This window comes from Scophthalmus maximus, chromosome 1 (assembly GCF_022379125.1).
Source record: "Scophthalmus maximus strain ysfricsl-2021 chromosome 1, ASM2237912v1, whole genome shotgun sequence".
In the NCBI taxonomy this organism is placed as follows: Eukaryota; Metazoa; Chordata; class Actinopteri; order Pleuronectiformes; family Scophthalmidae; genus Scophthalmus; species Scophthalmus maximus.
Genome location: NC_061515.1, coordinates 30,644,577 through 30,664,718, shown reverse-complemented (window position 1 = coordinate 30,664,718; position 20,142 = coordinate 30,644,577). Strand labels below are relative to the sequence as shown.

Here is a 20,142-nt window from a genome sequence, read left to right as displayed (position 1 = left end):
ATCCTCCCCTACATGTATTTGTGGTGGTTAAGCTAATTTTCGCCAGCTCCCGGAAATAACTTCTTCTTCGCCGCTATATAAACAGCACTTTCCATTGGAAGTCGGAAGTACAGCGCAACTGCTGTTGTGGAGCAGCGAAGAAGAGGTGATTTCCGGTTGTGTAGCGTTTTGCACTGGTATATTATAAAAATTGGATCGTAGATGAAATATTAGAATCTATAATGAGAAGTTAATGTTTATAAACTGCCTGTGGTTCGTACGTGTCCATGCTCTAGGACACGGAAGGAGAAAAAGAGGAAAATATGGAGCAGATGTAAAGTTATTGTTGGCAGGCATTACTGGAGGAGCACCGAGGCATCGATGGAAGGTTATCTTTGCTCGACCGACGCGCCTTGCTCAGCACCACATGGCTGTGGCGGCTGCACGACTCACAGTTGTGATACGAAGGAGCAGAGCAGCGTTGAGTTAATATTCCTTCAGTTTGTCGTTGTCGGAGAAGCACACAACTCAGCGCAATGTCGCAGTTACAGGCGAGGTTCTTCACGAAGGACAAAAGGTGAGCGCCGATTCTCAAAGCGAGAAAAATAACACTGGGTAGAGCTGGAGCAGCTAGCATGCTGGCTAACTAGCTGTGAATCAACAGTAAACAGTAGCCTGCGGTGCTGCAATGGGGCCATACTGTGCTTATTAACATTAGGTGTGTGCTAGTAAATGTAGATTGGCATCTAATCACTTGCTTGTTGCACTGGCTAGCTAAAAAACATCAAGCCTGTGTTATACACCAACTTAATCTAGTAAATATTCATGTTGGGAATGGATTTGATTGACACAACCTCACCTCTGGTTCCTGTGTAGGTTCGTCGTAGATGATGTTCCCTTCTCCATCCCAGCGGCCTCGGAAGTGGGGGACCTGAGCAACGTGATCAATCAGCTGCTGTTGGCTAAAAATGGTAAAAAAAAGAAGAAGAAAAGGTGTTTACTTTCATCGTCAACATGAAAGACAGTTCTCCAGCTGAGCTGTCGTCTGACACAGGGTCTAGAAAGACCTACTACTGATCCTTTCTCCTGTAGAAATGTGGAGTGAGAAAACATATCTTGTCTTTTCTTTGGCACTGATTTTGTTTCTATCATTTATCCTTTTTCCCCCTCATGCTTGTGTTGCTTTCCTTTGCCTTGATTGTAAAGATCTGTGGCTCAGCTCCTGTTGTTTTTAATGTGCTACATAGATACATTTGTCTTGACTGTTTTTATTTCCACAGCGTCCCACAGCAAAGTGGATTTTGACTTCCTGGTCAGGGGTCAGTTCCTGCGGTCGTCGCTGTCCTTCCACATGGAGACAGAAGGCATATCAACGGTATGACCTGACTGGATGTGCTGTTTGCTGTGTTTAAACACAAATGTACGATTGACTGCGTAACAATCTGGAGTTTGGGTCTCGCTTGTGTCTCAGGAAGAAGTGGTGGAGATCGAGTACGTGGAGCGAATCACAGCCCCTGAGCCTGAGGAGTGTATAATGCATGATGACTGGATCAGCTCCCTCGATGCAGATGCTGAATGGTGAGATGACGCAGTGTTGTCTACTAAAACAGTTTTAGTGTTGAATGAACCACTGTCCAATTAGCTCTTGTGTCTTTGTGCAGGATCCTAACGGGGTCATATGACAAGACGGCGAGGATCTGGTCTGTGGAAGGGAAGGCGGTGATGACGGTGGCAGGTCACACAGATGTAGTCAAAGATGTAGCCTGGGTTAAAAGAGGTGAGCAGGACAGAGCCGTAGAAGGGTAGCGGTAGTCATTCATAATCATAACTTTCCTCTAAAGGTTCTCTGTGGGTTTTTCTCTCCTGACAGATGGCCTGACCTCTCTGCTTCTGACGGCCTCTCTGGACCAAACAGTCCTGATGTGGGAGTGGAACTCTGAGAGGAACAAGTTGAAAGCCAGACACTGCTGCCGCGGACACACGGGCAGCGTTGACACCGTTGCCACAGACCCAACACGCTCAAAGGTAAAAAATGGAGACGATGGAAAATGGGAAAAACAAATCAACAAGTCAAAAACAGACTTATGATTTATGTGTCTAATGTCTTTGCTGCTCTCTTTCAGTTCTGCAGTGGCTCCTGGGACAAAATGTTGAAAATTTGGTCTGCAGGTAGGTGAACAGCATGATCGAGTGACTTCAGCATCACTAAGTGATAAAAGCAAATGTTTTTCAGGCGGCCACCTTTTCCTTTGCTGTCAGTTCCCACAGATGAAGCGGACGAGGTGGAGGAACCCGCTGACAGACCGAGGAAGAAGCAGAAGACTCAGCAGCTCGGCCTGACCAGGGTGAGAACAGAGTCAGACACCAGTGTGTTAGCGTTAACACGTGAAGGGACATCAGATTATGACGTGTTTTTATTTCTCACAACGTCACAGACTCCCCTGATGACGTTGTCCGGACACAACGAGGCCGTGTCGTCCGTCCTCTGGTGCGACAGTGAGGAAGTCTGCAGTGCATCCTGGGACCACACCATCCGAGTGTGGGACATTGAGACCGGAGGAACGAAGACGACATTGGTGAGACACGGAGACACATTAATATGTTTTTATCACTGATTATTTGACATTTTCCATAATTAACAGACATTTTGTATTTTCCGCAGATGGGAAGCAAAGTGTTTAACTGCATTTCCTACTCCCCCCTGTGTCGACGCCTGGCTTCAGGCAGCGCTGACAGACACATCAGACTGTGGGACCCTCGCACCAAAGGTGACACTGCTCTCAACACTACAGACGTCTTAATATCAAAGATCATTTTCTCTGCATCTCATAAAAAAAGCACAAACCTCCCTCTGCAAACACTTTCATCTCTTCTTCTTCGTGGCTTTAAATGCTTGTCCTTTCGTCTACAGACGGGTCGCTAGTGCTGCTGTCTCTGACCTCCCACACCGGTTGGGTCACCGCCGTGAAGTGGGCGCCGTCGCACGAACACCAGCTGGTGTCGGGCTCCCTGGACAACCTCGTCAAACTGTGGGACACCAGGAGGTTTGTGCTGCTCAAGATTCACTGAATCTGTCTTTTGATATTCCCAGTGGTGATGATATATATAACAATATAAAATAAATATAACACCTTACCATTGTCATGCAGCTGTAAGGCTCCTCTCTACGACCTGGCGGCCCACGAGGACAAAGTGTTTTGTGTAGATTGGACAGAAAGCGGGGTAAGACACACCAGCAACAACTCCACCACACAAACTCCTCCCACATGCAATCAATGTGTAACGTACTTGTCTTTCTCTTTTCTGTCTCTGTTTTCAGCTGATGTTGAGCGGTGGCGCAGACAACAAGCTATACACCTACAAATACTGTCAGACAGACGCGGGGGCGTAGGGACAGATGGCATCAGCACAGACGTACAGAACGGACAGAAATGTATATTTTACAAACATTGCTCGCTTTATCCTCCATGTCCTGGTTGTTTTACCGCTCCTCAATTTTTACACGTATTTTCGTATATGAGGTTTCATTGTTTCCCTGTAAGACCAAGAAAAAAAACATAAATTAATTTTGTCTCCTAAGATGTTGTCGCTTGAGCTCCTCTTTGCATTTGATCGTATTTCATAATTCTTTGGTAGTTTGATGGTGGTTCTTAGTCTTATAACCAAGTGAAAGGTAACTTTGAGCAGCACAGTGCATGAAATCCTGCAGCTACACTTAAAGTTCACATCAGGATGGAGGAAAAAATGGCAATCAGTGTTTCTGATTCAAACTCGCGGATTTCGTGAACGTGACAGTGAGCTCAGCATGGGTCTTCCACTCTTTCTCGCTTTGTGTCCATCAATGCCTGTCAATAAAGGCTAAGATGCCCCCACAAAAATATATCAGAAAGAAAGAAAGAAATTTTGTGATTAAGTCATTTAAACTTGGAACAAAATCTCATGGAACGTCTCAAAAATAGTTATTAAAAAAATTATGAAATATACCATAATCTAATTTTATTTGATATGCAAACCTTGTTTTATCATCTCCGGGTTCACTTTAATAACTTTCTCATATTTAAGAACAAAAGTAACAAAAAGAAAAATGTATGAAACTTTCTACATCTTCCTCCTGTTGACCCTCTTTGGTCAACAGGTTTGACCAAAGATGTAATGCGACACAGAGTCACCACTCTGCTTGTTTTTAACCATACTCCCGTTTCAATGCAAGGCGACCAAAAATGACTGATAAGTGTGGCTTTTGCCGATTTGTCAACCGTGTTGAAAGTAAACCGTTATGGAAATCAATAATCTGACTTCACTTGGAGTCAGGTTGTCGATGTTGGTACATCGCCGACTTGTAGTTTTTCCTGTATTTCTCTAAATTGATCGTGTTATTAGCTAAAGCGCGCACCTATCTTTGCAATAAGCGATCTTTGGTGTGACGTCAAACGACGTTGAAACAGCAGCGCCCCCTTGTGTCCAAACGGCGCCACGGCCACTTTGCATATCCTGTTCATTCGGTCTGACTCAGAGGAGGATGACGATGACGACGATGAGGATGATGAGGATGATGGCTGTCTGTCGGTAGAGGAGGTTGCGCCTTACAGATGCTCGCACCGCTGCTCACGACTAAACACAAGGTACAGTGACAAAATGGACGTTTAAAGTTGAAACGTGTCGGACCGTCCGTGGCGGAGCGGACATGTTGTGACGTGTCCAGACGCCTTTTCTGCTGCTAGCTAACCTGCTGCTAGCTAACCTGCTGCTAGCTCACAAGCTACTTTGAATTATCTTTGAAATAAGCTGACGTGCATTTCTGTTGTGATACATCGTCATTCATAGTTCCACGATAATGAGTGTGTGTGTTGCTAAGCTGACGCGTGCTGTACCTGAACACCTGCTCCAGCAGCCAGCTGGCTCTCAGGTGTGCGGCTCCCTGCTGCAGGACCCAGATCAGATTAGCTCGTTAGCCTTTAGCACCCTTGTTGTTATCCTCTCCATTACAACCGAGAGGAGGAACAGCTGTTCATCTTGTTTTGGTCTGAGCAACATTCAGCAGGAGAAAACCACCAGCTGTTGTGATGTCATCAGTCAATCTTTCTCTCATTCAAATCATAGAAGAACTGAAATAGTCTGCAGCCCTCAGACCAACTGCTAAGTCTTAACATCTCCTGTCTTTCTTTGGATGCAGAAAAAGGCAACAATCCAATGATGGACGGGTAAGTGTGAATTCTCGTCCTATTTTTGATATTAAATATGGTTCTGCACCACTGAGCACCGCTGCTCCGCGTCCAGGTTTGCGGGGGACTTGCTGAGCGACAGCTCGGTGGTGGCCCGCATGCAGAAGAAGTTCTGGAAGACCAAGCAGGTGCTCATCAAGGCCACGGGCAAGAAGGAGGACGAGTACGTGGTGGCGTCCGACGCCGACCTGGACGCCAAGCTGGAGGTAGGACAGGAGCTGTGCTCCCATGTCATCCCGCGGATGGAGATACGACCTCTGTCAAATCGTTCCCCAGTGTTTTCTACCAGGGGTCTGTAGGAAATGCCCCTTATCGTGGAGCTTGTAAAAAGAAGACGTGGCACAGATCTAGCTTTTGATCATATTTCCCTCAAAAAGAGGTGAGTTGTTGTTTGCACAGACCACGTCTCTCTCTCATGTGGTGTCGGCCTGTAGGAAATAAAAGAAAATTATAGAAGATTCAGAATAAAAGGCAACAAAATACATCATTAAAAATGAAAATGTGAGACTGTTAATACTCCTGGTTTCCAACTTAGGGGTCAAAAGGTCACAAGATAAATCCGAGGAGCTGTGAGATTAATGGGGATGAAATTAAGAAAAAATAATAAGAATAAGCATATAGTATATTTATATAGTGCTTTTCATGGACTCAAAGTCGCTTAGAATAAAGTTCTGATGCACAAATATTTATCCAGTCATTTAATTTCTCTCTCTTTTTAAATTATTTCTTTTCATAATTTTATGTCTTTGGTCCCCAAATTAAAATTAAATGAAACCATCTGTAAAATTGTCTCTTTGGTAGAACAACAAAATCTGAAACATGACACGTGAATTACATTTTAGGAGGAAAGGTGTCAAAAAATTATGCACAAGACATCTCTAATATTTTCATCTCACTCAGTGTAAACATCATGTAGCTTCGATAACGAGTAATAGTAGTCTGATTCATAACATCAACAGCATATTATCTGTATGTGTGATGTGTATTATGACTTATAGGCCAGAAAAAGGGGCGAATATTGAAGAAATGGTTTGATAAAAACAAACTCTTTGCTTACGCAGATACAGTGACTGCACATGTTGTTGAGCTGTAATAAGAATCACCATTTTCTACGACACACGTTTCTAATAACAACAGGAAACATGGGACGTTTTGATAAGAAGAGCATCTCTGGTGTGTAGACACAAGGTGCCCATTGTTTGCCGAGCTCGTTCTAACCGGTGCAATTAGACGTGACATGTGGATGTCAGCAGGGAACAGCGTGTTACTCGGCCACAGATGAGCGCAGACGTGTTGGATTGCCTGGCATGTTGCAGTGGCACGGCCGTCGGGCTGAGACGAGGACAGGATAATGTTTCACTGAGGCTTTGTTTGCTCTGGAACCAGATCGGGCCTCTTACGTCCTCGTTGTCCGGAACAGACGACAGTGTTTAAGGACGAAAAGAAAAATGGCAAGACAGACTTTAGAGATTCTTCCCTCTGTTTCCTGCTCAAACGCCATCTTGGCTTTGTGTGACCAAGCAGACCGACGAAACGCTCCACACAGATTAGATTAGGAGCCATTTCTGGACGCCAGCCTCACAGAGAACCTGATTTTTATCACCGCTCCGCCGCGGCCTCATTTGCAAATTTAATATCAGTGGCTTTGACTTTGTAACCTGACTGGAAGATTAGATTTAGTCAATTGATTTGTTTCAAACATCTGCACAACTTTAATTCATCCAGTTGAACGTGAATCTTTATTGCCCCCCCCCCCTTTTTTTCTTTAAATGACTCAGAACCTAAAAGTTAGAGTAGAGATAAGTGCCCATGTGCATGTTCTTCAAAAACCTGCCTCTGATTTTTTTTTCCTGTCTGTGAAAAATATGAAATAGATGAACAGAGGAGGGGGAGATTTTCCGAGTTAGATGCCTTCACAACAGCAGGAACATTTCTGGAACATTCAGTGGCGTCTGTGTAGAGCAGCAGGACGTGAGGTTTCAGGAAAACCCCTGGACTTCAGTTCATGTCTGAAAGCAGCTGTAACAAACCCAACAGAAGGCAGGTTGAGATGTGACTCTGTCAGGTGTTCAGGCTCGACTGTTGATACTGGAGTTAATCAGTAACTCTGACATCGTCTCCTCCCTCTGCTCTCGTTCAGTCTCATGTCGGCGTGGACGCAGGAAGCACTTCCTCTTCCTTAAGTGTTTCCACTGCAAAACAAAAGTCTGATTGCAGCTCTAGAGGAATGTTGTACACTTCAGCCCCTAGCAAACTGAATTTCAAGTCAAACCCACTGAAGACATGTTTTTTTTTCACGACTCAGACCTATTCATTAATTTCTAAAAGTTCTCCTTTTTCACGTGTGACTGAAACTGAAGAAAAGTTTTTTAATTACATGTCAAATGTGTTTGTCTCTGCAGTTCTTCCGCTCGGTTCAGTTCACCTGCACCGAGCTGCTGAAGGTGATCGAGAAGTACCAGCACAGGATTTCACGTGAGTGACCGTCACGACTTAACTATTATTATTGATTATTATTATATGATCACGAATGATATTTAATTCACTGTTTGTTCAGCGGCTGCTTTGGTTGCAGATTCATGTCTTTCTTCAAATTTTATGAGCCTATTTTTTGGTTTCCAAATATGAAATCCTTGACATCTCCTCGTACAACAGGCTTGTCCCAGGAGGAGAACGAGTTTGGCATGTTCCTGCGCTTCCAGGGCGAACATGATCGCACCAAGGCTGGAAACATGATGGACGCCACCAGCAAGGCCCTGTGCACCTCGGCCAAGCAGAGGTGGGCCAAAGAAATTAATATACAGGTATATAAAAAAAGATATTCCCAATATTTGCCAACATCTTTGTCTTTTTTATTATTTCCAAAGGATGGCACTTTGCCCACCGCTACAACGTCTGTACCAGGAAGTGGAGACGTTCCGGCGACGCGCCATCGCCGACACGCTGCTGACGGTGAGTCGTATGGAGAAGTCCCGCACGGAGTACAGAGGAGCGCTGCTCTGGATGAAAGACATTTCCCAGGAGCTGGACCCGGACACCTACAAACAGCTGGAAAAGTTCCGAAAGGTACGGCCAGGAAGTTCACTTTCATTTTGGAAGATGGTTGTGGATGCGTCCTCCCACTCGGCGATGTCACTTCCTGTATGTGTGTCTTCTCTGTGGTCAGGTCCAAGCTCAGGTCCGAGGCTCCAAGAGCCAGTTTGAGAAGCTGAAGAACGACGTGTGTCAGAAGGTGGACATGCTGGGAGCGAGCCGCTGCAACATGCTCTCCCACTCACTCTGCACATACCAGGTCTGTCTGGCGTTAATGACTAGTTTTCAGATGATCACATTCAACAGAGAGTAGTTGAAAAATGCTGTCCTCTCATGTCAGACCACTCTGCTGCATTTCTGGGAGAAGACGGCTCACACCATGTCTGGAATCCACGAGGCGTTCCATGGACACGTACCGTACCAGTTCAACACACTCAAGGTAGAGACACGACTGTCAAGTCGCGGTCCATGTTACGTGTGAATACTTGTGAATGTCTTTTAAATTTAGTTTCTTACTGCGACAGGACCTGCGGGATCCCCTGGAGCAGATAACAGAGTTGGAGAATCAGGCCAAGAAGAAGGTTCTACAGAGCAACACAGACGAGTGAGAATCAGAAAAATCTTTTATATCATTTGTTAACTATTCATAAATCAAATAGAATCACATAGACGCTACAGTAGCACTAAATGAAGAAAAAACATTTTTGACCTTCCTTCCTATTTCATCAGTCTGGTTTCCCTGGAGGACGACAAGGCATCAGGAAGTGCCTCTGACGCAGGTGTGTGCTGCCCCCAGCAGGCTGAACCACTGTCCAGAAGTTATGATACTGCATCACTGCTCATCTCTATCTGTTTAAAATATAGAAACATTTTAGTAAAGGATTTTGGAAGCTTCTTCTGACATATTTCTTATCTTTTCCTTTCCTCACATGTTTTTTTTTTCTTTATTGGCACGTATTTACTGTCAAATTAATAATCCTGTTGTTTTTGACGTGTCTTCCTTTCCAGACTTCGCTCACAACTCTGATGGAGGCATCCAAACCAGAGACCGTGGTAAGTGTGTGTGTTTGTGCGTGTAAAAATAGTTCACACGTGTACATTGTGTTTCCTGTTGCTGACCTCGGATCGGACTTTGACCTCAGTGCACCGAGCCGCTCAGGACCACAGCGGAGCGGCAGCAGCCTCCAACGACGACGACCTGATGCTCATGACCTGTGACCTGCCACAGCTCCCGACCCTGACGGACGTCCCGCTGCAGCCCAATCTCCTGCCTCCTCCTCAGGACGAAGACCAGGACGCGCTCTGGGGCTTCGCACGCCTCCGGTCCAGCCTCTCACAGCTGCCTGCCACCGGTAACCCGGCTGCATCCACCTAGGAATTCTGACTCCAAGCTGGTTCTCAGCTTTCCCCTTTGACTTTACTGGATTTCAACTCTGCTTCCTTTTGCACTTGACGTCTGAATCCAGTCTTCCTAACTTCCTGGCTTTGTTTCATTCACCTCTGTCATTCGGGAAAAACACTGGAGCATCTGCTTCACTCCTGAGTCTCCGTCATGATATTTCATGGTTGGGGTTAATCCAAAACCTGACATGACAGATAACTATCTATCTTATACAATCCCTGTTTTCCCTTCCTGTCAGGCTGCGGCACAGGGCCAAGACCCGAGGAGGAGGACAGCGAGAGGGGCGACATGGCATTCCTTAAAGATCTGCTCAGCCCGGGTCCAGGAGCCTGCGATGAGTTCAGCAAAGAGTGGCAGGACGCCTTCGGGATGTTCGACCCTCCCCGAGTCCCGCCCACAGACACGGGGACAACAAGTGGCGGGCAAGTGGCGAGTCAGCCCACCCCCACCGGCTTCCTGCCCTCCCAGCTACTGGATCACAGTCTGAGCGCCACAGGTGAGATACGGATGAGCTCACTGCACCACACTCATGTAGGATAACAAGGTCTGTAGTGATGCCTCTCACTCTGCAATGTCGTTTTTTTTTTTAGGCTGGTCAACACCTCCCATGTTCAAAGCTCCGCCCCTGCAGACTTCTGCTGATCAGATCCAATCAGCTCTGTCGACTCAAAGCTCAGCCGCTGATGGTAAAACGCTTCTCAGTCTGTTTGTTCTGGTGTGTTTGTTTTCATGACGTTAAAAGAGTCTCATGATCAGTTAAGTTTCCTTCAACAGTCGTCTTACTCATTATATATTCAGCTGCGTTTCCTCTCGCTCTCTGTCTCTCTGTGTGTGCGTGCGCAGCTGCTCCAGGTGGATCCAAAGACATGTCTGCCTGGTTCAACCTGTTTGCAGACCTGGACCCTCTCTCCAACCCAGACGCCATTGGACGCTCGGCAGACGAGCTGCTCAATGCCTGAAGCTCTGTGTGTGTGTGTGTGTGTGTGTGTGTGTGTGTGTGTGTGTGTGTGTGTGTGTGTGTGTGTGTGTGGGTGTGGGTGTGGGTGTGTGTGTGTGTGTGTGTGTACCAGTGTATGAAATCTCTCCAAGGATCACAGAAACATTTCATGCCAACAAGTAAAGTATCTCATGATAACAGTTATTATTCACACACGCAGCTGCATTTCTGTTACAAGGAGACGTGCGACACGTGTACACCACTGAACACACACTCGTGTTGTTGTTACACTGGGAGAAGCAAACTGTCGATGTGGAGACGACAACAAACCTCACATGGTTTGTTACTTTTCATCGTTTGCTTGTGCAGACAGGACGATTGTGTTACAGGTTTATTTACGACAGCATTGTGTGCTTCTGTCTTTCATTGGTGTTTACGTTGTGTTTACTGATTAACACTGCCGTGTGTGTGTGTGTGTGTGTGTGTGTGTGTGTGTGTGTGTGTGTGTGTGTGTGTGTGTGTGTGTGTGTGTGTGTGTGTGTGTGTGTGTGTGTGTGTGTGTGTGTGTGTGTGTGTGTGTGTGTGTGTGTGTGTGTGTGTGTGTGTGTGTGCGCACGCACGCGCGCGCCCCACAAGGGACCCAGGATATAAAAGTATATTTAATATCTATAATGTAGTTGTATGTCGTAGCACACCATTGTCACTAATGAATGTTTGTACGAGATGAGACACTCGACCGTGAGTCCACCACTCGACTGTGTTTGCACACGAGAAGCTCAAACTGCACTAAAAGAAATCCAGACGTGTCGGAGAGGAGCTGCAGGAACGTAAACCTTCACCCAAATTAAAATTATGAGCAGAATACATCTCCTGTAAGTGAACTACAGCGAAATTGGCTTCAGACGCTCACGTTCCCCTCAGATGTGCAGATCAGCTACTGTAAGCATCTTAACATGCTAAAGGAAGTTTAAGTATATTTATCAATTTCCATTAAAAAACTGACTTTTATTTACAATTTTAAGCCAAAAAGAGCTAATACCAGGGCAGAGTTAGTGTAGCGTAGCTTAGCAGTCACCGTTACCTCCCAAGAAAATCCACAACTTGACTGAAACTATCGTCTGTGCAGCTTAACCGCTCCGTGATACTGGAAGGTCGCTGGTCTGAAGCCACTGATGACCTGTGACCTTTGACCTTTGGTGTCAGATAACGGGCGCGGTGGCGATCCTGTTACCGACCTGCGGCCCAGACTCTGTTGAGCCGAGCGTTTGAAATCATCTCCCGTCCCATCGGTCGTCGACATATCACAATCACGAGTCCACGGCCAAGAAACAAAATGTGTGCTGAAACATTTATTAAGTAATAATTTTTCTCTAGGAGGAAGTGGGACAAAGGGATGTGATTATTTTTAATGGGTCATTTTAAGTCCTGCAGAATCTACTATACAAATCATCAGGACCTGAAGCTGCAGCGAAATGTATTTATTTTCAGATTATATCAATGTTCAGATAATTAAAGCAACACTATTCAATAACACTGTAAAAAATACTGAATATTTTGAGCTGTGTGTTGTGTATTTTTGAAAATTCACATGGATATTTTTTTTTTTGAAATATTCACACTGTATGAAATATATTTCTGATTTACCTGATGTGGATTTATGTCTCAATGGTTATATTTGTTTTTTGGGGGGGTCACACTTATGAAAGCTAAGGTGATCAGAGTGCATTATGGGAGGAATTTGTCAAGGTTTGTGGGTCAGACAAAAGCTGCATATTAATATCTGCTTGTTTTGGGGGGAGGGGATTAACCCCGACTATTGTTTCTTTGTTTTCGGGGTCACAGGGGAAACTACTGTCACCTCATTTATTATACTTTTTACACACTTCCAAACAATGAATGTATTTCTCAAATCAATCACAGATACTTACTTTAATTCAACTATGCCTTTTTATTTGACTGGAGGAGTTGAACAGATGAAAACTCTGCAGTTCTGTTTCCAATAAACTGGACAAGCAAACTAAAGAATCCATCGTTGAGTTATTTCTTGTGTTGATCCTTTTTTTTATTCTCTCCAAAATGCTGTTTATCCATTTTGAAGAAGAAGAAAACAAAAGGAAGAGCTGGAAAATAAATCGGTATTTTCCACACTGACTGTATGAATCTTTTGTAAACGTGTCTGAAAGTGACGGCTGAGGACGAGTCGCTGCGGGTGTGATTGTTTTTCAGCAAGTGGATGAAAGGACTCCTCGTCACTTCACACAAAGTTTTAGAACCTTTTAGTTTTCATGTTAGCAACTGGCTGTTACTTCGCAGTCGTCGCCGTCTCCTGCTCTGCTACAGGTTCACATCATCCAGGCTCTGCGCTGCGTGAGGCCACAGGCGCAGCAGCTGCGTCGACTTGTTCGTGTGCAACGAGAAGTTCACTACATCTTCACTGCAACCTGAGATGGACGATGTGATCGATTCTTGATTTTAAAATTCTCTGAACACTCCGGTCTGATAAATAAATACATAATCATTCACAATAATGAGACCTAGTAGTTTCACAGTACTCAGCAGAGGGACGGGGGTAGGGAGGGGGTCAGAGGTCAGGGGGGTATTATATGGTACAATAATTCCACTCATTGGGATACATATCTTTGTCAGCTGATAATACAAACACAGTGTGCCTCTCTATTTACAGATCCAGTTACATTCCTATCCCACCGCGGCAGCAGGCACGGTCAAGTGGCGATGACATATACACGAGGACGGGCCGGGACATGGAGAGGCGGCGCAGCACCGGGACAACGTGGCTGCAGCGTGAACACAAAGGTATGATGGCACCAGGCTACTGTTTCTGGACGTTTGAGAAAACGCAAGTCCAATTTTTTTTGCAGGTTTGGAAAACCTCAGCGGGCCGGTTTGTGTCGTACTGTACGTCTGCAGCGTCACGTCTGGGGTCAACGACCTCTCCATGCTCAGGGCCCTGCAGAGCCAGAGGAGGCCTGTCCTGCCAGGCGGGGGTGGGGGGGGGCTTTCTGTACACGATTCACAACAACACAGTTTGAGCAGGACAGAAGGAAATCAGCTTTACAGTGACGTTGAGGGAAAAGAAGAGAGGAGAGAGGGAGAAGGAGGAACAGAATGTGGTGGGGGGGGGGACACAGGTGGAACACGCTGCACACATCAGAGCCCTGACCTGTTTCCCACAGATACACACGAGCACATGGTCACATGTGTGTATCTACGACCATCCAAGTGCAACGATCATCAGAATGGAACGTGACCGCAGCACTGAGCTGGTGGAGGGAAACTGAGCGGTCGGGAAAAAATCAGGCACGTTTTCTCTTCTAGTTTTTTAAACTTCTCCTTGTCGCGACGCTTCAGGTTTTGCTACGATAGATCAGGCAGCACCAAAATTAGCCTCTGTGGTGAATCTCTTGGTCGCCGAGGAAACCAGCAGCCTATTTTTTTATTTCCCCCTTCCCGTTAACGGAAGGCATATTTTATATCAAGAGAAATAACTCCAGATAGAAAAAGAGATATGTCCGTGGAAAGGCGCCATGGTATAATACGATGAAATAAAAGAGTCTGTCCCTTGAACAACTTATTTCCTCCCAAAGAAAACGGAACTCAACCAGCACTACGGGCGGAAGAAGCGGTGAAATGTCGTCTCTCACGCTGTCTGAGGAGGAGAGGCAGTGGGAAGCACTTTGTCAACACGGTGAGGACATCGGAGAGCTGAGCTGGCATGCTGAAGGCAGAAGGGCTGTTTCCTACGTTCAAATGTTTCTGATTCCAGTGAAGGTGGTCGTCGTTGTTGCTGTTGTTGCTGTTGTTGCTGTTGTTGCTGTTGTTTTCCCCGGGGAAGGTTGTGGCGACTCGGTCAGAAGCTCTCCGGCTCCTCCAGGAGGCAGGGCTGCGTGGACAGAGGCACGAGGGCCGGGGACAGGCTCCGCAGGCCCACCCCGGGGCGAAAGCCCAGGTCTGGGGCGGGGCGCAAGGGCTTGAGGATGCTGACGAGGCAGAAGGCGGAGCCGCTGTTGGGGATGAAGTTGACCTTGTTGCGGTCGGGGCACAGGAAGGCCGGGATCTCCTGCTGAGGTTTGGGCCTGGAAACGAAACAGGACACGGTTACGCCACGTCTGGCGGGAGATAAAGGTGAGAGATGCTTGTTTTGTGGTCTCACTCACGTGGACTCCTCGGACACCTTGACCTTCTCGCAGCCCTCGGGAGGTTCCCTCTTGAACATGTAGCTGTTGTTGGGTCTGGGGGAGGCGGCGTACTTGGGCAGCGGCGAGTAGGGGCCCAGCTCTGAGGACGGCAACAAAAGAAACAGATCACATGAGAGACGGCGTGTGAAAAACAATGTGCGGACGCCAGAAAACCCCGTGTGCGCTCGTCACCTTTGTCCTCGTAGGGGCTGCCTCCGCTCGTGTCGTTGAGGACGGTGAGGTAGGAGGGCGAGATGGAGTCGGGACGGCTGCTGCTGTTGCTGTGGTTACCGCTCAGGCCGCCCCCCGACGGCGTCTGGGTGTCGATGCTGCGCGTGCTGCTGCTGCGCTGCTGCGGGGGGACGGGTGGGGGGGCGCGGTGCCCATCTGGGACGTCCTGTGGCTGTAACACACACACACACACACACACAATTGAGGTCACAATAACAAGGGATTAATCCCCGGCCGGTGATGGAGCGTGAATCATTAGACACTCACGACGATGGTCTCCTCCTTCTCGGGGGTGTCCCGGATGATGATGCGTTCGATCTCCTGGTTCAGACCCTCCACGCTGTTGCGGAAACGAGGCGCAGACGACTTGGATATCGGGATGGGAATCAGGATGGTCTTGGGCATCGGTGACTGCAAGAACACAAAAAGACTGAGTCATACAGATCCACAACCCACACACACACACACACACACACACACACACACACACACACTGTCTGTGACGGTCACCTGCGACTGGATGAGGGTGTGGCTGCCATTGAACGGGGACTTGCGGTCTTTTTCCCTCCGATGGCGGCTGCTGCGTTTGCTGCGCTGGAGCTGCTGACGCAGTTTGGCGATCTGTGAAGACGAGAGAGACGCTGTGATGCACATAAATACATACACACAACATGATCCAGATCAAAATGTATTTAATAATTCGCAGGGTGGAGTTTACGGGAGCTCGCTTCTCTGCGGTCGGTCGTTTATTTGGGTCTTACAAAAAAAACTCCAGATAAGACACTGACCTCCTTGAGCTGGTCGGTGCTCCCACAGGAGGCAGAGCGTTTGTGAGAGCCCCTCCTCCTCTCATCTGCCCAGGCCCTGGGGGTCTGACACACACACACACACACACACACACACAGACACACACACACACACACTGGTTAGAGCAATGCAGCAGCATACAACAGCCAAATCATGAGACACTGGATTTTAAAAAGCATGAATGAAGTCATTAATCTGCGTCGGTTGTTTTAACTCTTGAATAGGACACGTTGGCTTCACCTGCTAACCTGTAGTGTCTAATAATTTTGCTTCTGTCCAAAGCAATTGACAATAATCTATCAGACAGGCAACACACTGGATTTACAGCCAATTCCTGACTGGGAATCGAACTCCCCATCTTCGGTACCATAATTCAGAGGTGTAGTCCACTACGCTGTACACGTGGTACATCTCACCTGTGTCGCTTTGTCCCTCATGTAGGGGCCGTGTTGGGGCTGGCTGTCGTCCTGAGGAGGCCAGGGACCTGTCAGGTGAGGGCCAGCGAGCGCGCCCTGCGAGGGCCACAGCTGGACGCGAGGGCGGGAGACGCAGAGGAGAACGCAGAGCGGCGAGCTCAGAGAGCGGGGGCGGGGGGACGCCAGGCGGGGGGCGGGGCCTCGGAGAGATGAGGTGGGTTAAGGCCACTGATGTCGTCTGAGGAGGAGGAGGAGGAGGAGACTGAGGTAAACAAGTTGTTTGTGAGCACGTGGTTAACACACAAACAGACCACAGACACAGTTGGCCTGCAGGATAAGCTCGTGGCCGCCTCGCTCTGTCTAGTGTGTGTGTGTGTGTGTGTGTGTGTGTGTGTGTGTGTGTGTGTGTGTGTGTAGCCAGATTGATGTTAATCCGTCCCGTGCTGGGCGGAGCGGATATGCCCCCGTCTAAGTCCCATGCAGCCTCCGGGTTAATGGCATTAGAACAGCTTAGAGGGATGGAGGTGGGGGTGAGGTGTGTGTGTGTGTGTGTGTGTGTGTGTGTGTGTGTGTGTGTGTGTGTGTGTGTCTGTGTGTGTGCACTGAGGGCAGGTGCCTGATTCTGACCCAGTGACCCTGATTCAGCAGCAGCAGCATGTTTTCTGCCAACATCAGCAAATTCTCATCTTCAAATCCAGTTTTTGAAAAAAAAAAGAACACAAGAATCTAATAAATACAGAAAATTCATCCGAAGTTATATTTGAATGATCAACTGAATTGGCCGCAGCCCGGACCTGTGATGAGGTGATCACAGACACCTGTTGGAGGTGACGACGCCGGATGTTTTGTGAATGAATGAGATGTGACACACGAGCGGGTCGCGGCAGGTGATGATCATAGATTTACTCATTAAAACCGGGATGATCTGTTTGAGGTGAGTCAAGAGGCGACGGACAACTTCCTGTCTGCGAGTGTGGAGAGACCTGAGCTGTGCTGAAGACAATTACCTGGAAAGTCCACACCGAGGACCTGGAGGACAACTGGAACCCAAAGGAAAGTAAACCACTCAATTGTTGATCTCATTCCCTTCTCACTCTTTCACCTGTGCTTTTTTTCCGAAATAAATAAATATTCATATTTTACTGAAAAGCTCAAGTGCTGTCAACAACATGGGGGCAGATGCGGCGTGTGTGTGCACACACACACACAGCGCTGACAGGCAGTGCTGGTCCTGGAGCTAAATTTGGCAGGGGGCCTTGACCAGCTCACATCACTGTTGCTAGGCAACGGGGACGACTGATCTCCATTAACACTCTGCCGTGTGTGTGTGTGTGTGTGTGTGTGTGTGTGTGTGTGTGTGTGTGTGTGTGTGTGTGTGTGTGTGTGTGTGTGTGTGTGTGTGTGTGTGTGTGTGTGTGTGTGTGAACATGGATTTGAGCAATCAGCAGTCTCAGCTCTCTATATTTTGACGGCTGCTTTTTTTTCTTCCTCCTGTCTCAGCCTGTGCCCACGATTCAGCAGCTTCACTGTGGTGTGAGCTCTGAGCTGATGGAGGCAGGACTGTTGTGGTTCTTTATCCCCCCAACATTCACAGGTTGTGTGCAACGATTTAAAATTAACTCTATTTAGCAGAGCTACATTTTAATGATCTGTTCAGGGTCAAAGTGCAAAAAGCCAAATCGCTTATTTTGTCCAACCAACACTCAACAACCCAAAGATATCTGGCCTGCTGGTAAACCATTCACTACATAAAGATATATAAATAGATGTGATTTATTGATCCCAAATTGGAAATAACATCAGCAGGTATCAAGCTCATAACAAACCTTATACACAACATAAGAACATCTAAACTGTAGCAGAGAGAAAATTCACATTTGAGATTTGGAACAAGTTCTTTTTTGCCTTTTCAAAAAAGATACATTTAAAAAAGGAGCAGCTTAATTCTTTGTTTAGTGACTTTTTGTTGACGCTACTTCCTTTGCACATTGTGTTCCCGTGCACTTTGAATGCGATGGAATCAAAATGAAAAGAACAACAAGACAAATCTTGCAAACTGCAGTGATTCATGATCAAAAACGAATTCTAACCTGTGCATTAACTTGGAAAAATAATACATATCCATTGATGTGACATCAGTGTGTTGAGCAGCCTGTGCTGCAGAATGTAGGCCACATGTGTTTACTAGAGAAGCATGCAGCCTCCTCCCACACACACTATCATAGTGCATCATAAGCACATCATATAGCAGCAGCAGCAGACGCACGCTCACCTGCAGAGGTGTGATGTCGGTGCGCTGCAGCGCGGAGTTCTCCAGCCGCGCGGCCCCTGCTGGTCCTCTCCTCCTCCTCCTCCTCCTCCTCCTCCCCCGCCGCCGCCGCTGGAAGATGCTACAGAGGCGGTGGTGGCCGGCTACACGAGAGGGAAGCCTCCATCGGAAATGAGCACAAACACGGTCGCGACCCCGGAGCGTCTTCGTGGACACATTGAGTGTCAGGATGGGCGTCGCTGGTGCTCGCCTCCCCCTCCCCCTCCCCCTCCTCCTCCCGTCGTCGTGGATGGATGTTTTTCTCTCCCGGCTGATGCGGCACGACGAGCCGAGGGGACGCTACCGACGCGCTTCTCTGGTCCGAGATGCAAAAACAAAGGAGCAGATTGAAAAACGAAACGACGATGAGTGAAACTCCCGCTGAAGCTCGTGGACGACGAAGAAAAAACAACAACAAGAGCGACACAACACGGAGGAGAGCGGGCAGCAGGCGGCGGTGATGCTGGGGCAGCCTGGGTTGACACGATGGGAGAGGGACCAGTGTCAAGCTGCGCGCGTTGAACTATCACACTTCCGCTTGTCGTTTTCAAAGTAAAACGTTTTCCTCATTCGCTTTTGCTATGGATAAGCAAGAGTATTGATGAAGGGCCACAGAATAGAAGCCCTTATTATAACTATATTAAAATAAATTATATTAAGTATATATTACTTCTATTATATAATAAAAGCTAGAGGTTTATAGACTGACAATTGGTTATTCAATTGAAAATTTCAAGAGTCATTTAGAATAAATCAGTTTCATTACTTGGACATACTGTTTGGCATTTGATAATCAGATGTCATTGGTTGAGGGAATGCAGCTACATAATCAGATTTTGAGGAAATATATTGTACTGCATATTTGAAATTATATAGGTACACTTAATAATCATAATTATAATAAAAGTAAATGTTATTAATATAGTGCTCAAATACACTTTACATAGGTAAACGCTAATAAGAAACAAATAAATCTTAAATTCGAATCAATAATCACGATCTGTACCCATTACATGGATATCTGGGGTGGGTGGGGTTTAAACAAAGGTCTCATTGATTATTAATCCAACCACAATGGTCACGACTAAGATTATATACAGTAAAATCTACTTTAAATATAATAAAATGGTCACAATTTAACTGTCTACAGATTTTATTTAAAGCTTAATATTTTATTCTGAAAGTAAACCAGACAAGTTCCGGTTTTCTCCCCTGGTGCCGCTAGCTTGACGCGCTGTGACGTAGCGCACCAACGCTGATGCTGCAGTTGCTAGGGCGCTGAGGAAAACAAGCTCGTGAAGGGGGAAATGTCGCCCTCGTGCGTCCACTGCAGCGAATCGCCGCATAATCCAATTTCCAATTTTAATAATTCATGTTATGATTATTTACACTTGATACGTCTGGAAAAACTGTGGCTGTGCAAACACTCGTCTTCTCTCTTCCTGGTGATAAGATTCTTCCTCCTGCTATAAATAGCCCTCCGACTTTTAATGACTAAACATTTTATCACATTATATAGCTACTTCAGCTGTAGCTTCATATTTAGCATAAAAAATATGACACTATTCCTTGAATATAATGTTTTCAAATGAGACGTGTCCTCAGCAGACA

At 46.7% G+C, this 20,142-nt stretch overlaps 3 protein-coding genes across 6 annotated transcripts; 2 read left to right on the top strand and 1 right to left on the bottom strand.

Annotated features, from left to right (window-relative positions):
- The first annotated feature begins 184 nt into the window (after window positions 1-184).
- On the top strand, window positions 185-3,558 carry wdr12 (WD repeat domain 12). Its single transcript, XM_035626249.2, has 13 exons — window positions 185-556; window positions 856-950; window positions 1,260-1,354; window positions 1,451-1,557; window positions 1,641-1,756; window positions 1,850-2,004; window positions 2,103-2,148; window positions 2,239-2,324; window positions 2,415-2,555; window positions 2,642-2,747; window positions 2,891-3,023; window positions 3,129-3,201; window positions 3,299-3,558. Exons 1-13 carry the CDS (start codon window positions 516-518, stop codon window positions 3,368-3,370), a joined length of 1,266 nt encoding a protein of 421 aa, XP_035482142.1. The 5' UTR covers window positions 185-515; the 3' UTR covers window positions 3,371-3,558.
- A 904-nt stretch (window positions 3,559-4,462) lies between these two features.
- Window positions 4,463-12,595, top strand: ical1 (islet cell autoantigen 1-like). 4 transcript variants are annotated; one of them, XM_035626200.2, is made up of 15 exons: window positions 4,463-4,601; window positions 5,153-5,180; window positions 5,257-5,407; window positions 7,604-7,676; window positions 7,857-7,980; window positions 8,069-8,267; window positions 8,368-8,493; window positions 8,602-8,673; window positions 8,759-8,838; window positions 8,964-9,013; window positions 9,243-9,287; window positions 9,377-9,586; window positions 9,875-10,132; window positions 10,227-10,322; window positions 10,480-12,595. In XM_035626200.2, exons 2-15 carry the CDS (start codon window positions 5,170-5,172, stop codon window positions 10,593-10,595), a joined length of 1,611 nt encoding a protein of 536 aa, XP_035482093.1. In that variant the 5' UTR covers window positions 4,463-4,601; window positions 5,153-5,169; the 3' UTR covers window positions 10,596-12,595. The 4 variants fall into 4 exon arrangements, with proteins under 4 accessions (XP_035482093.1, XP_035482050.1, XP_035482102.1 ...); XM_035626157.2 differs by having other exon boundaries at window positions 8,575-8,673; XM_035626189.2 differs by having other exon boundaries at window positions 4,473-4,601; window positions 5,080-5,180; window positions 8,575-8,673.
- Window positions 12,502-16,442, bottom strand: fam117ba (family with sequence similarity 117 member Ba; the record flags this gene model as incomplete). The annotated part of the gene is made up of 7 exons (XM_047335256.1): window positions 12,502-14,667; window positions 14,749-14,869; window positions 14,962-15,172; window positions 15,268-15,411; window positions 15,511-15,621; window positions 15,789-15,872; window positions 16,224-16,442. Coding segments are annotated over 7 exons (1,116 nt in total), but the record flags the coding sequence as incomplete, so codon positions are not given.
- Window positions 16,443-20,142: the final 3,700 nt, after the last annotated feature.